This window comes from Malus sylvestris, chromosome 2, assembly GCF_916048215.2.
Source record: "Malus sylvestris chromosome 2, drMalSylv7.2, whole genome shotgun sequence".
Classification (NCBI taxonomy): Eukaryota; Viridiplantae; Streptophyta; class Magnoliopsida; order Rosales; family Rosaceae; genus Malus; species Malus sylvestris.
Window position 1 is genome coordinate 13,729,215 of NC_062261.1, and position 13,108 is coordinate 13,742,322.

The window sequence follows — 13,108 nt, forward strand, 5'->3', positions numbered from 1 at the left end:
CCGAACCCGATTTTCTCTTCTGTGAACATGTCCTCATGAATATATAGCTGCGATATTAGGGGAGGTGGAAATTAAATTCGGGACTTCTAGTGCTAAAGTGAATGCAATTAATTAACTGAGCTATAAGTTTTTTGCACGAACATACTTTTTATTTTTTGGTACTGTAACATATAGAAAATGAAAGATCATTTATTGTCTGATAGAGGAGAGGGTCTTGAGTGCGGCAAACAAGAGGCGGGTAAGGTCATTAAGTGGGAGAATGGTGGGTCTCAAATCAACAGTGGCGGGCCATGGGTGGTTTTTTGTGTCTAGAGTCGAATCAGGATTCTCTCCTGAGCATTTCCCTAGGGATCCCGCAATCTTATCCGTTCATCGTGTATCGTGCAGTCAGAAATCATTTAAAATTTAAATTTTAAAATTCAAATATAAATAGTACCTAACGAAAACTGACCGCACGATATAAAATGAACGGATAAAATTGCGGGATGCCTAGGGAATGCTCAGGAGAGAATCCTGGTTTTCTAGAGTCTGCATGGACACATAATCCGAGTGTCGGATCTTAAAATTTCTCTTGATATAGGGATACAGCTGCCTCAAATTAAGTTTCTCTACCCAAGTGGTTACTGTAAAAGCTGTGTAAACAGTTCAAGAAAACTTCTTCTGCCCCGACACCAAATATAGAAGGTCTAGTGCAATGCGCATCCTCAATGTTCCAATCAGTTTCGGAATGAAATTCTGATAATATTGACCCAGAATATTAAACAAGGCAAAAATATTAAAAAGCCAGAAATCGAAAGAAAATTAAATTAAAAAATTGCTTATGCATCTCATTGTTTAGCTGACATACACAATGCGCCTGTCTGGTTAAAACAACAAAAAAGAAGGTATAGACACATCAACGGAGTGTTGATGATCACATGAAGGATCAAAACACAGCCATCGTGGCAGCCAAAAACTTTTAAAGCAAGCGTCTATTGGTCGAGTAGTTCGCTTTTTGAACACGTGGCAAGCATCCGTTGGACGAGTGGTGCCACAGAGATCATATCTTGGTTGCCCAAGATAATTTCTCTGGCTTTTGGGGTAAGAATATCAGGAGTCGGTATTTACACCAGTTTCAAAAAGTTAGCGGAGGACTACCCTTAATAGTCCGAACGGAGAAATTCTTCATAAGGTGTTCCCATAAGCGTCTTCTGCACATCCTCCCAGTTCTTGATATGGTCAGACAATGATCCGTTATGTATCTTTACCTGACGGCTGGTCAATTTCATTCGTGGCAGGCCGAGAAACTCTTGAACAACTTTAAGTTTCTGAATATGATGAAACAATGACCACGTTAGATGCATGATTCCGGAAATACATCACGCGAAAATATTAACAGAATTAGCATAAAGCCGTACCACAGTTGTCTCCAAGGGAATACCATGGGAAACATATACAGTAAAAACTTCTACAAGAACGTACACAATAAAAGATTTTACGAAATTTTTATGTAGATCCTTACACTGCGATTAATATCTTCGTAGTACACAATCATGTGCCTGGTGCTATTAAAGTACTCCAAAGCTTTTGCAGTTGCCATCTCCATTTCCTTAAGATCAGTAATCAAGTTTGTACAATTGATAGTAGGCTTGTACTTTGCTAGTGTATCAGCCTGTATATAAGAAGCCACCGCTAAAATACACAACTACAAATATGTGTTTGGGGTGGGGAGGGAGGGAGGGAGGGAGGGAGAGAGAGAGAGAGAGAGACCTCTTGTTCTGAATGTACATGTGACTTGTGGGTTCCATTCAATAGCTTAGCATATCGATCATAGGAATTAGCAAGAACTGAAACCAATCTGCGCAACAAATTTCTTCGAAAGAGAAATATTGCAGAGACCCCCCTACGATTGAAGTATTGTACAATTTCACTGTGGTGCTCCATTAAACCCTGCAAACGCATATATGTCAGCTCCTTCATTGTGTCCACGAGGTTTTCGATAAAAAGAGGACCATCCAGTTATCCATAGTTTCAAAATATTACAAAACTGACAGTCGTGTTCTTTTTGGTGTCCCATCTCTTGCACTGTCCCCACACCAAACGGAAGAGATTGAAATATATATTCATATAAACCATATTCAATTATCTCATAAAACTTGGAATGTCACAAACACAGACACCACATACCTATGATAAACGGAATGTTCCGATCATCCAACAGATTCTATACAAGCTATCAAACTTTTTTAAAAACTTCAGTCAAGGAAAAACAAACTTTTTAAAAACTATTACATAGTTCATATTGTTGTACAAAGGCCCTCTATGGATTTTGTCATCAATGGACCATGATGCACGCAATCAACCCACCACAAAGTAGATAACCAAACAAATAAGCAAAAGCAAACACAAAACAAATTTATAGTTGTTCAGTAACGTGTCTATGTCCACTCTAGCGACCCTCATAAATTTCATTAGTAATCAGTTAACACCTTTGGTTTACAAGAAAACCTCCTTTTCCGAAATCCCGAGTCTTAGTCCCTCTCACACACTTGTTTCTAGCAGTCAAGGTTCCCTGGTAATTCTTGTTATGTTCAATAACCCCTATAGTCCTATCTATATAGTGTAGGCTTTAGGGCTTTATGTTACAATAGGAATTGAAATAGGTAAGAAACCCGGGAACAAAATTCCCTTTTGCAAAAGCTCAACTGGTCACACCACCAAACTTGAACTGATGGATCTACTGACCGGTCGCCTACCGCTGAATCCAACCTGCTCGACTCTGTTCTATTTGACCCGTCACCCAAGATTTGGTGACTGACCACCTCCTTCAATCCCAAGCAATCACTTTACCAAACCAGAGATACGACACTTGCGGTATGTTTGGTTTTCAGTACAGGTAAGGGAACACAATACCATCATACACCAAACAACCACAACAACAACAACAAAGCCTTTTACCATCATACACCAAGAACACAATATTCAGGGGTATAATCCACAAGCTTTGCAATCTGTATTTAAACAGACTAACCCTGATCCCTCCAGCGCTAATCACAGAGCAATGTACAGCTGAAAAAAGAATTGCTTTGAACTTTGATGCAATTTTCAAGACAGTGCGAGTGGTTGCGACCTTTAATACTGATATAATCTTTTCAATTTCGATATGGTCTTTCCTTAGTTGAATTGGTTCTTTGTATTGTACATGTACAAGGAAAAGATGAAGCAAGGAATAGTTTCCTTCCTCGTGAATCAAGACACAAACAACACAAAATATAAAATCAAGAGTTTGAGTAATACAATATGTTGGCCAAACTTAGATGAGTTAAGCATCCCTCCTAGGTCCTAACAACCCATATACACCATTTATTCATAATCACTAATTTATCACATCAAAAATGTCAAAGCGAAAAATGTAAACAATTAAACAGAATCTGTTAGGAAGTTGACACGTAAATGGACCATGGCATGTGAAAATGTTCTAATGTTTGGAGCAATGATAATCAAAATCTCCATTTTTTAGCGTTACAACCTCTTAGGTAGCAATATGGTTCACACTGCTTCACATTTGCTACTAGTTGTCACTAATAGCGTAAGCTTTCTGCTAATCACAGAGCAGAACATAATGGAATACGAATATCAGCATGAAGTAATAGGCATTTCATACCTGATTAAGCATCCACTTGAAGCCAGTTGCAGCAGAGCACTCATTCTTCGAAGCACTACTGTACCAGTCCAAACTGTAAACTTTATCCAGAGTCTGTACAATTGAAGATATACTTTCCCTCCTATTCCTAACCGAGAATATCTCCCCATTAGAACTAACATTTTTATGACTATTTAACAAGCTCTCAAACCATCCACTCCCCGATCTCTGCATCGACAAGATTGCAAAGAACCTTACAGGATTGCGTGCACATTCGGCCCTACAAATAGACCGCAACAGGGATTTAACAAAAGCTGAAGATACCCGAATTCAAATCTAAAGGGTAACAAATTTCAATTACCTGCTAAAAGTTTTGGGCATCGGGTAATGCTTATAAGAATTTTCTATTAGTTTGATATTGTGCAAAGGCCCTTCGATGATTTTGATGCTTTGAAGTCTAATCATGGTTTGGATGCTTATCTGCTTTAGACATATTGAGCAGATATAAACGCCGAAGACAGTCGCAAACACTAGGACTGTCATCCTCCATAACAAAGGAGATTTCTTGGGAGGCTTTATGATCAAACTTTCCTGTGAACCAAAATTGTCAGGAGTTAAATGCAAATTTGGATTCATGGGTATGCACAAATGCAATGTGTGCTCTCTAAGTAACACTAACAAAACAATAATCGAGTATAAAATCCATAGAAACACTAAATCTACTTCTAAGCCCCAAAAAATTATAAAAAGTAAAAATTAGTAAGAAGAAAACAAAATGCAAGTGGGTTAATTAACGGTAATATTAACAGCATGTTAAACTTGATTACAGATAAGTTTTTAAGGTTTTAAAACCCAGATCGAAGTTGCAGAGATTCTACTTCAAATCACCACAGAACTGAAACAACAGTCTCAAAGAGAGCACCTTTTATACAAACAAAAAAAAAAACACTGAAAAAACAAAGAAACAAGATGCACATGTATGCTTCAACACCAACAGAACACATTTCATCTCCATATTTTCTGTGGAATACAAATTAAAAACAAAAAAGGGAAATTTGTACTAGTAAAAACAGCATTTTGAGCAAAACCCACAACTCCATTCCAACAAAAATTGAACTTGAAAAGTAAAAAATGAAATATATGGAAAAGCAAGCACCTTGGTGAGGAAGCAGATGTCTTCAGCCATTGCTTTAACCAGAGAGAGAGAGAGAGAGAGAGAGAGCAAGGACCACCAAGCAGAGCTCAGAGACTACTACTGGACATCCTCAGCTAGTTCTTCGGAGAGAGAGAGAGAGAGAGGAGCTGCTAGAGAGAAAAGGAAACGAGAGAGAAGGGTCTGGGTTTTGGAGCTTTTTTGGCCGCATGGAAAACAGAGCCCTGAAAATTGGAAGGCTTTTTGGGACTAGTGGGAAACACACACAACCACAAACAATACCCAAATTGAAAGGCTTCTTGAGACTCTTATTGTTGGTCTCTCTGGGATTCTTTTATTATTATTGGTAATAGATATTTGATTTTTTGTTTTGTTTAATAAAAGTATTTTGGGCAAAATTAGAATCAAATTGTCGTACTACACCCAAATGCCGTAATCTGGTGTTAGTTTAAAAGTCAATGTTGAAAATCAACAACTAAAACACAAAGACTTGGCCGTTCAAGAGGATATGGTGTTTCCCGACCAAACAAATAAATAAAAAAGCTAAGGGAAAGATAGCAGGGCAGTGCAATCCCTTGAAGACTTTTGACTTTTGTTTGAATAGATAGAATCTATAAATTACTTGAAAAATATTACATATAAATTCCAACAAGTTGTTTTTTTTTTCTATAATTTATTTTCAATAATTCTTGGTTCTTTAGGTATATGGAGCTTTCCTCTTTCAATAACGATGAATATCATTTTAATGTCCAAATGTTGCAAACGGAATCGTTCGTTTTCTTTATCACTATCTAAAAACCATTTTTCAAAAAAATAATTTCGATTTAGAGACTATTTAGTCATTCATATAAATTAAATATATTAACGGCTCATCGGGCCACCGTACCCATCAATTTGTTTAACATATATGGATTACTAAATGATTTAAAATTGAATAAATTTTTCTAAAGGTAACCCTTAGACAATGATAAAGAGAATGAAGAATACCAAGTCGGGCTCTTCCCGTACCCGTATAAAATATAACTTGCAATGCTCAATCTTCATCATGTAAAACCTACGTACTTCATTTAGATTGGGAAAATCGTATGGATACTTTTGATTAGGATGATGTGTAGTGAAATCATGCAATGTCGTCATTAAAGGCGGAAATGAGCCAATGCCACAAAGGTATGCTATCGTAATGGAGTAAGTCACAACTAAGTATTGAACTCATCATAAATAATCACTATCAAGGTGAGTAGAAACTATGGTCTCCTCTAACTAAGTAGAAACATCTAGACCAAAGGTTAGTTGGCCTAAACTATTTTTCGACATAAACCATTTTCTTGGATAAAGTGGATGTGTGAGGGGTGTGGAATTTATTTAAGTAAACAAGAACAAGATGCCAATTCCTATATTATTATTATTATTATTATTATTATTATTATTATTATTATTATTATAAACTTTAATGAGATTTATATTAAACATAATGATTATAGTACTTTTGTTTGGTAACATATCAGATTAAACTCCTATTGAATTAAAAATGCAACTCCTCAACCATGGTTTATTGGTGATGTTGTAGCAAATACAAAATTAGGATTGCCCAAAATTAGGATACGAACCCTATAAATTGCAAAAAAAAAAAATATACTTATTGAATTCATCCAGTCAGTTGGAAGGAAATAATAAGGGGTCTTGTAATTTTGTAAACCTACTTGACATATCTCTTTCTAAACAAGGTGGCTTGAAAACCTACCTTCAACAAATTAGGTTAAGACCTTAATTATATGATCCCGTGGTTCAGGAAAGCAAAAAGAAGAAGAAGGAAAGTAATCATACTATGCTAAATGAGATAGATATGGAGTGATTGTGATTGTGATTGTTATTGACCCTCAAAACTGTTTATTTTTTTATTTCTTCTTTTTTTTCGTTTATGATTTGAAGTTCTGGTAATTGGGTGCAAATTACTGTGAAATTGTGAATTGTAAATTTGTAATTGTGATGTATGATGTTGATTTTTCACTAACTCACTAAAAGAACAATCCGGAGGACAAGATGTCTAGCTACCAAACTGCTTTTATAGCATTCTAAAGTTTTAATTCTTAGTGTCATTTAGTACTACAGTTTAGTCGTATTCATCACAAAGGCAAATTTGAACCGTATTATTGCTAACTCATTGTGAGGCTTAGCCCACTCTCCTACATCCTTAGTGTAGATAATATAGTTTGTTAAAAAAAAAATTCTAACCTTGGTTATTTATAATTAAATTTTGATGATAAATTTCATCCTTCAAAAATAGTTGACAAAAGTAGGGGGAGGGGACTTAGACGAATGAGTACACTGCAATCATAGCGTCTCGTGTTAATATTACAATATGTACAAAATATTTATATTTTTATATGGTATTTTTATTATTAACACGAGATATACCACAGTACCAATGCCTTTGAAATTTCGAATTAGCTAAATTATTTTCACGAAAGAAATGACTGACTTTTCTTTTTCTTTTGTTTTGGGTAAAGACTCACTTTTCTATATACTATAAAAAGCTAAAAAGTAATGCAAAGCACTTTTACATTGTCAAACTTGAAAAATGATTAGTTTTAGAAGTGTTCATTGCTTCCAATTTAAAAAGCTGTAGTGGTTACGACTGAAACATGAATTTTGATTTTCTTATCAAGCAAGGAAGTTTTTCTGTTTCAGTCATTTACCAGGTCGAGTTTTATTCACGCATTTGCAGAAGTCTTTGTTTTCAGCGTCATGACTTTAACGAACTTCAATACCGCACGTCGACTTTAGTTTTAAATATTCATACGTATAAATTTGTCTTTGGTTAATTGATAATTGTTTAGTTCAATATTTAGTTGTGATTGAACTCATTATAAGCGAAGTAATTTTATTGTAGCCAGATTATTTTACCATAACATTGACTTTGTGGATACCCTATTATAAATTTTCGTTGAAAGTTAATCCAATTTTGATAATGTTTTGTAAGTGGTGGATCGTCCTGATCTTTCTGACCCTCTCTCTCTTCCTTAGTGTAAATTAGTGTAAATATTGCTTTGTATTAAAAAAAAAAGATTTGGAAATGTTTTTGACCTAATGGTTGACTATTTTTTAGTTTCTTAGGCTATCTTCAATGTTTCAACGTAAAGTTAAAAGTTATTAAATCATATTTGACTGTGCGTTTGTTGCACCGAACTAACTCAAACTAGACTAACTTTAGGGACTAAGCTGGATTGGCTTAAACTATACTAAACTGCACTGACTTAGTGAAGCGTTTGATGCAGTATCAAACTAGAAAACTAGACTAACAATAAATTATTATTATTTAATTTATTTCCTATTAAAAATATCAACATTAATATGGAAAAATGGGGCATCTTCTTCGCAAATTGCTGCTGGTGCTCCTCTGCACACAGAATTTCCATTCACATTATCCAATAATCATTCAATTGATCAGAACTAATTGGTATCCCAGAAAACTCACAAATCCAAGCCTACCTTCACAAACCAAACGCAACCAATTCACAGAATCCATCAAATATTGTGAAATCCCGACCCCGAAATATCACTATTCATTACGTATCTCGTTCTTTAAATCCGTATTTCACGAGTACGTTATTTTTTATTAGTTAATTTTAATTCTGTTAATTTTGGGAATTAAATCGAATAGTTTTGGGTTTGAACTTTAATAATTAGTCTTTAACTTTGTTGACCTTTCGAGGTCACAAGTAATGTTTTCAAATAGGTCTCGAAGCCACGAGCGTATAGACGAAAGCCATTTACGAGTCCGAATTATAACGGTATAGTTACGGACGTTTGAAGTTGTGAAACTATAGATAATAGGAATTATTTAACTTCCACTTGTGGGTAAAAGGCCCAAACACATATTTGGGTGAAGGGACCGATTAATGAGAAGGGGAAAGGGACCAATTAGAGGGTAAAAAAAAAGATTAGGAACAGCCAATCAAAAAGGGGAAAAAGAAAAGGAGATGAGGGGGGTCTCGGCCAAGGAGGAAGGAGGGAAAAGAAGGGGGACGAATCGGAGAAGGGTGTGGACGAGTGTAGGGGGGACCTGCGGTCTTCTACCCTATTCCTATTTACCTACCTAAACTCAACTTCTCAAACTATTATCAATTTTGATCTGCTTTGTTTTGTTCACTGACAAGGTAATAGTGATACCCCCATCATTTATCAAGTCTCAGCCTAGGGTTTTTGGTTTCAAAGAGAAACTAAACGAGTTCTTGATCCAGGTTCAGCAACATGGTATCTAAAGTTTCTAGCTTTTCGAGTTCAGATTATTGGGATAAGGTATTCCACTTTGGTTTCTTGTCATCTGTTGGATTTGGAATGCTTTGGTTCTGTTATTTTGATTTTTTTTTCAATGAGTTTTGTTATTTCAAATTGGCATGCTTCAGTATGGATGAGAGGTAGTTTTTGAATTAAAGAATTAGAATTCCAATAATTAAGTAAAGATTGGAAATCGTATTTCTTGAGATACTATATATCTGCAGAATTAGGATTATTAATTTACTATAAGAACATACTTTTGGTTGAAATGTTTTGGTTGATTATTGTGCTATCTTAGGGAGATTAGTGAAGCAATGAGGGAGGTGCTCTCTATTTAGTTGTCACTAGATCGAAATGTCTTTATAGATTATAGAATTTGTGAGACATGAGCTGCAGCCTTTGCACCATGTTGATGCACATATGGTAGTATTGAATTAACTCTTTTACACTATTGGGAAGTGGTTATTGATATTATCTCTTTGGAGTTAGACCTCATCAAATAACTTCTCTACTTTCTTTGCACCAAGCCCTAGTGGCTGTAAATGCTTGTGTTATGTGGTAATCTAATAGTACATTAGTGCATGTTGGAGAGTCCCTTATAGCTTTAGTTTAACTATACTTCTACATTTCCAACCCTCAAAGATGTATATTGGTCTTGATTATGTTTTCCGGATGATTTCAATTGTGGTACGTTAGCTAGCTATTCTATAAGTCATGTGGGATTAAAAGTGGGATCAAGTTTTATTCTCATGCTCCTTCCAAAGTTGTCTTGCTTTCCTGTAATTGCTATGCAAGAATGTGCTACAAATAATATGGAATTTTTTTATGATCTGGTTGCTATTAATGAAGTCCAAATTGTTCCACAAGGAAACAAGATGTGTGATTACCAATAGGTGGCATTTTACCATTTATGAAAACAAACTCCGTGCACAACATTTGGTTATTTCTGGTTTTGCAAGGTTACATAGTAGATGGTTTGATTTGATATAGGGTTATCATTTCTGTGAGTGACTTTAATATAAGTGATATTGGTGATTATCCTATTTTCGTAATTATTTTCCTATGTGGATATGATTTGATTTTATAAATATGGATTTTGTTGAATTGTTATTTTTAATATTTAGCCGTCGATTTATTTTTATGAAACGTGATTTGACGTGTATATTTGAAATGTGGTTTGAATTGCATGTTTGGTATGATGTGATGAAATGTGAGAGCTAGTAGTGGACCATTAACCCAATGTCATGTGGTTTGTTGCTTCGAGACTTATTTCAAATATCGTATCATTGTTCCATTTCTTGTTTCGTTGAGCTTTTGTATCTTAAGTACTTGGTTCTTGTGTTGTTTCTTCAAGCCATTGTTGTATCCCTTGGTCTTCCACTCGATTTCGTTGAGTGATGGTCCGGAATCATATCCTAGTTCGGATTCCGTTGAGTGATGGTCCGAGATCCCTTGGATTCTGTGATTTCATTGAGTGATGGTTCGGAATCGTATCTTGAGTTTGATTCCGTTGAGTGGTTTGAGTGATGGTCCGGAATCATTTTGGTGACTTGCTTCCTTGGATTTGATTTCAGTTTCAGAGATATAGGATTCAGTCGAACTGTGTCACTCTAGCCCTGTATGTCAGTGTGTTGTATGAGTTATTATTGGGTGTGATTATTGGATGTAATTGTTATGATCATGATATACCGTTCACCAATATGGCTATAGATTATTATTGCGCCTCGTCAATTGTTCCTTGAGATGTTGCACGCTCTGAATTGTGCATTATGTTGAAATATAGTAGTTTATGTGATGAATATTTGAGTGTAGTGAAAAGTTGAACTACGAATGACTTGATCCCTATTGAGGGTACGTAGGCAGTCTAACGAAGAGGGTAGATGCAGCCATAAAGTATATGCAAAATTATTATTCATCTGGATCTTGAATTATAATTTGTACATATCCAAAAGGCGGGGTATGTTGAGTTACGGGCATTTAGTGACATCACGTGTCGATCTTAGACGTATGTCGAGATCGGGGCGTGACAACTTAAATGGTATCAGAGCAAATAATCCCTACTCTATGATATGCAACCTTCTCGAGTCTTGTTGGCGTGAATTACGATATGCAGTGTGGTTACATGATTTCAAATTTTTTTTTTGGCATAAAGATGCATTCATGTGATATATGGACACATATACATTTGAGATACATATATGAATTGCATTGTGTTGTGGTGAAATTTCCATGGTGATTATGAAAAATCTCATTAATGGGAATTATGATTTGCATTGGTATTGCATTATTCCCTAAGTCCTTTGAGTAATGAGAAAGTTATGTGGGAAATTGGGAACAAATTGGTTGAATTATTACTATCTTATTCATTGTGATGGAGTATGTGAAAGTTTATAAAAATTGTTGTTGCACAACTTAGCCAATAAATGATCTTAATATTGATGCTCGTCTCACCATTATAACCTTGATTCAAAACAAATTGGTTGAATGTGGCATGTTGACTAAAGTTTAACCCTTCATTTGTAAGAAAGAGAATAATTGCTGCCATGATAGCTATTTTTGATTGAAAGATTGTTTTCACAACATTCACATTGATACCTATGATCTCGTTCCTTGGGTAGTAAAATATGACGTAGGTATGCTCTGAAAACAACACTAAAGGAATGTCAAAATTTGTTTTTGAGCAAAAGTAAGCATATAATATATGATATGGAAATAATTTGAGTCAAATTTGATCAATGACTCATAATTCGGCACATTTGTGATCACTTGGTATTCTTCTTTCCATTACCTAGTGATGTGATTGGAAATTCCAATAATTTTGGTTGGAATTTGAAACTTGATTTGTCAATTTTAACTATGGTTGAAAATTTTAATATTTATGAAAGTCATGATGATTTTATGAGCGGGAATGAAATCGCAACCAGAGGCTATAATTGGTTTAATATATAGTGGTGAATAATTGTAATTTGGAATCCCAATGAATTTGATTGGAATTTTTTATATGTGATTTGCCAATTCTGATAGTTTGGCTTGAAATTCTGATATTTATTTGACCAATGAGGGTTACGGCTGGAATTTATGATATTTGCTTTGCTAATGATTAATATGGCAAAAATTTATGGTGAGTAGTTTTACCAATGATGGTGGTTCTTATGCGTATTTATCTAGCGAATGGTAGATGTGTGGTTTGAAAATCTGGTATTTCTTTAGCCAATGAGAATTGCGACTTGATGTTGATAATTATTTTGCCAATGTGTATGGCTAGAATTTCTAATATTTATTCTGCCAATAAATGTTGCTGGGAATCTAAGTATATGGGTGAGAATCATGCTGATCTATCTGTAAATTATTTATTTTGAGCTTGAATAAACTTGTAGACTGAGGTTATGATTTTATTCACTATAAATGGAATGATGGGGAAAGTTTGTAATTATAAATTTGCTTGGTTTGGTTGCCAGAATCATGAGTATCCTGATGAATTCCTGTTAGTAGTGGCATTCTTTCTGATTGTGCAAAGATTGTTGTTGAAGTTGTGTTGAGAATATGATAATTGTACTTGTGAGTTGTGGTTCGATGTTATCGAACTTGTTGATACCAAAATTCGAGTATAATCAAAGTGTGAATGTCATTCGGGCATTATTATTTATTGATATGTGGTATTGGTGAATGGGGAATTGATACTGAAATTTCGAGGACGAAATTTATTTTTTGGGGGGAAGGATGTGAAATCCCGACCCTGGAATTTCATTATTCATTACGTATCTCGTTCTTTAAATCCGTATTTCACAATTATGTTATTTTTTATTAGTTAATTTTAATTCTGTTAATTTTGGGAATTAAATCGAATAGTTTTGGGTTTGAACTTTAATAATCAGTCGTTAACTTCGTTGACCTTTCGAGGTCACAAGAATTAGAATTCCAATAATTAAGTAAAGATTGGAAATCGTATTTCTTGAGATACTATATATCTACAGAATTAGGATTATTAATTTACTATAAGAACATACATTTGGTTGATTATTGTGCTATCTTGGGGAGATTAGTGAAGCAATAAG

General features: G+C 34.8%; 1 protein-coding gene across 1 annotated transcript; it reads right to left on the bottom strand.

Moving 5' to 3' along the window:
- Nucleotides 1-775: 775 nt before the first annotated feature.
- On the bottom strand, nucleotides 776-5,096 carry LOC126614098 (uncharacterized). The gene is made up of 6 exons (XM_050281745.1): nucleotides 4,779-5,096; nucleotides 3,984-4,213; nucleotides 3,644-3,902; nucleotides 1,750-1,929; nucleotides 1,502-1,651; nucleotides 776-1,307 (listed from the first exon to the last, which is right to left on the bottom strand). The coding sequence occupies exons 1-6, from the start codon at nucleotides 4,806-4,808 to the stop codon at nucleotides 1,140-1,142; spliced, it is 1,017 nt and encodes a 338-aa protein (XP_050137702.1). The 5' UTR covers nucleotides 4,809-5,096; the 3' UTR covers nucleotides 776-1,139.
- Nucleotides 5,097-13,108: the final 8,012 nt, after the last annotated feature.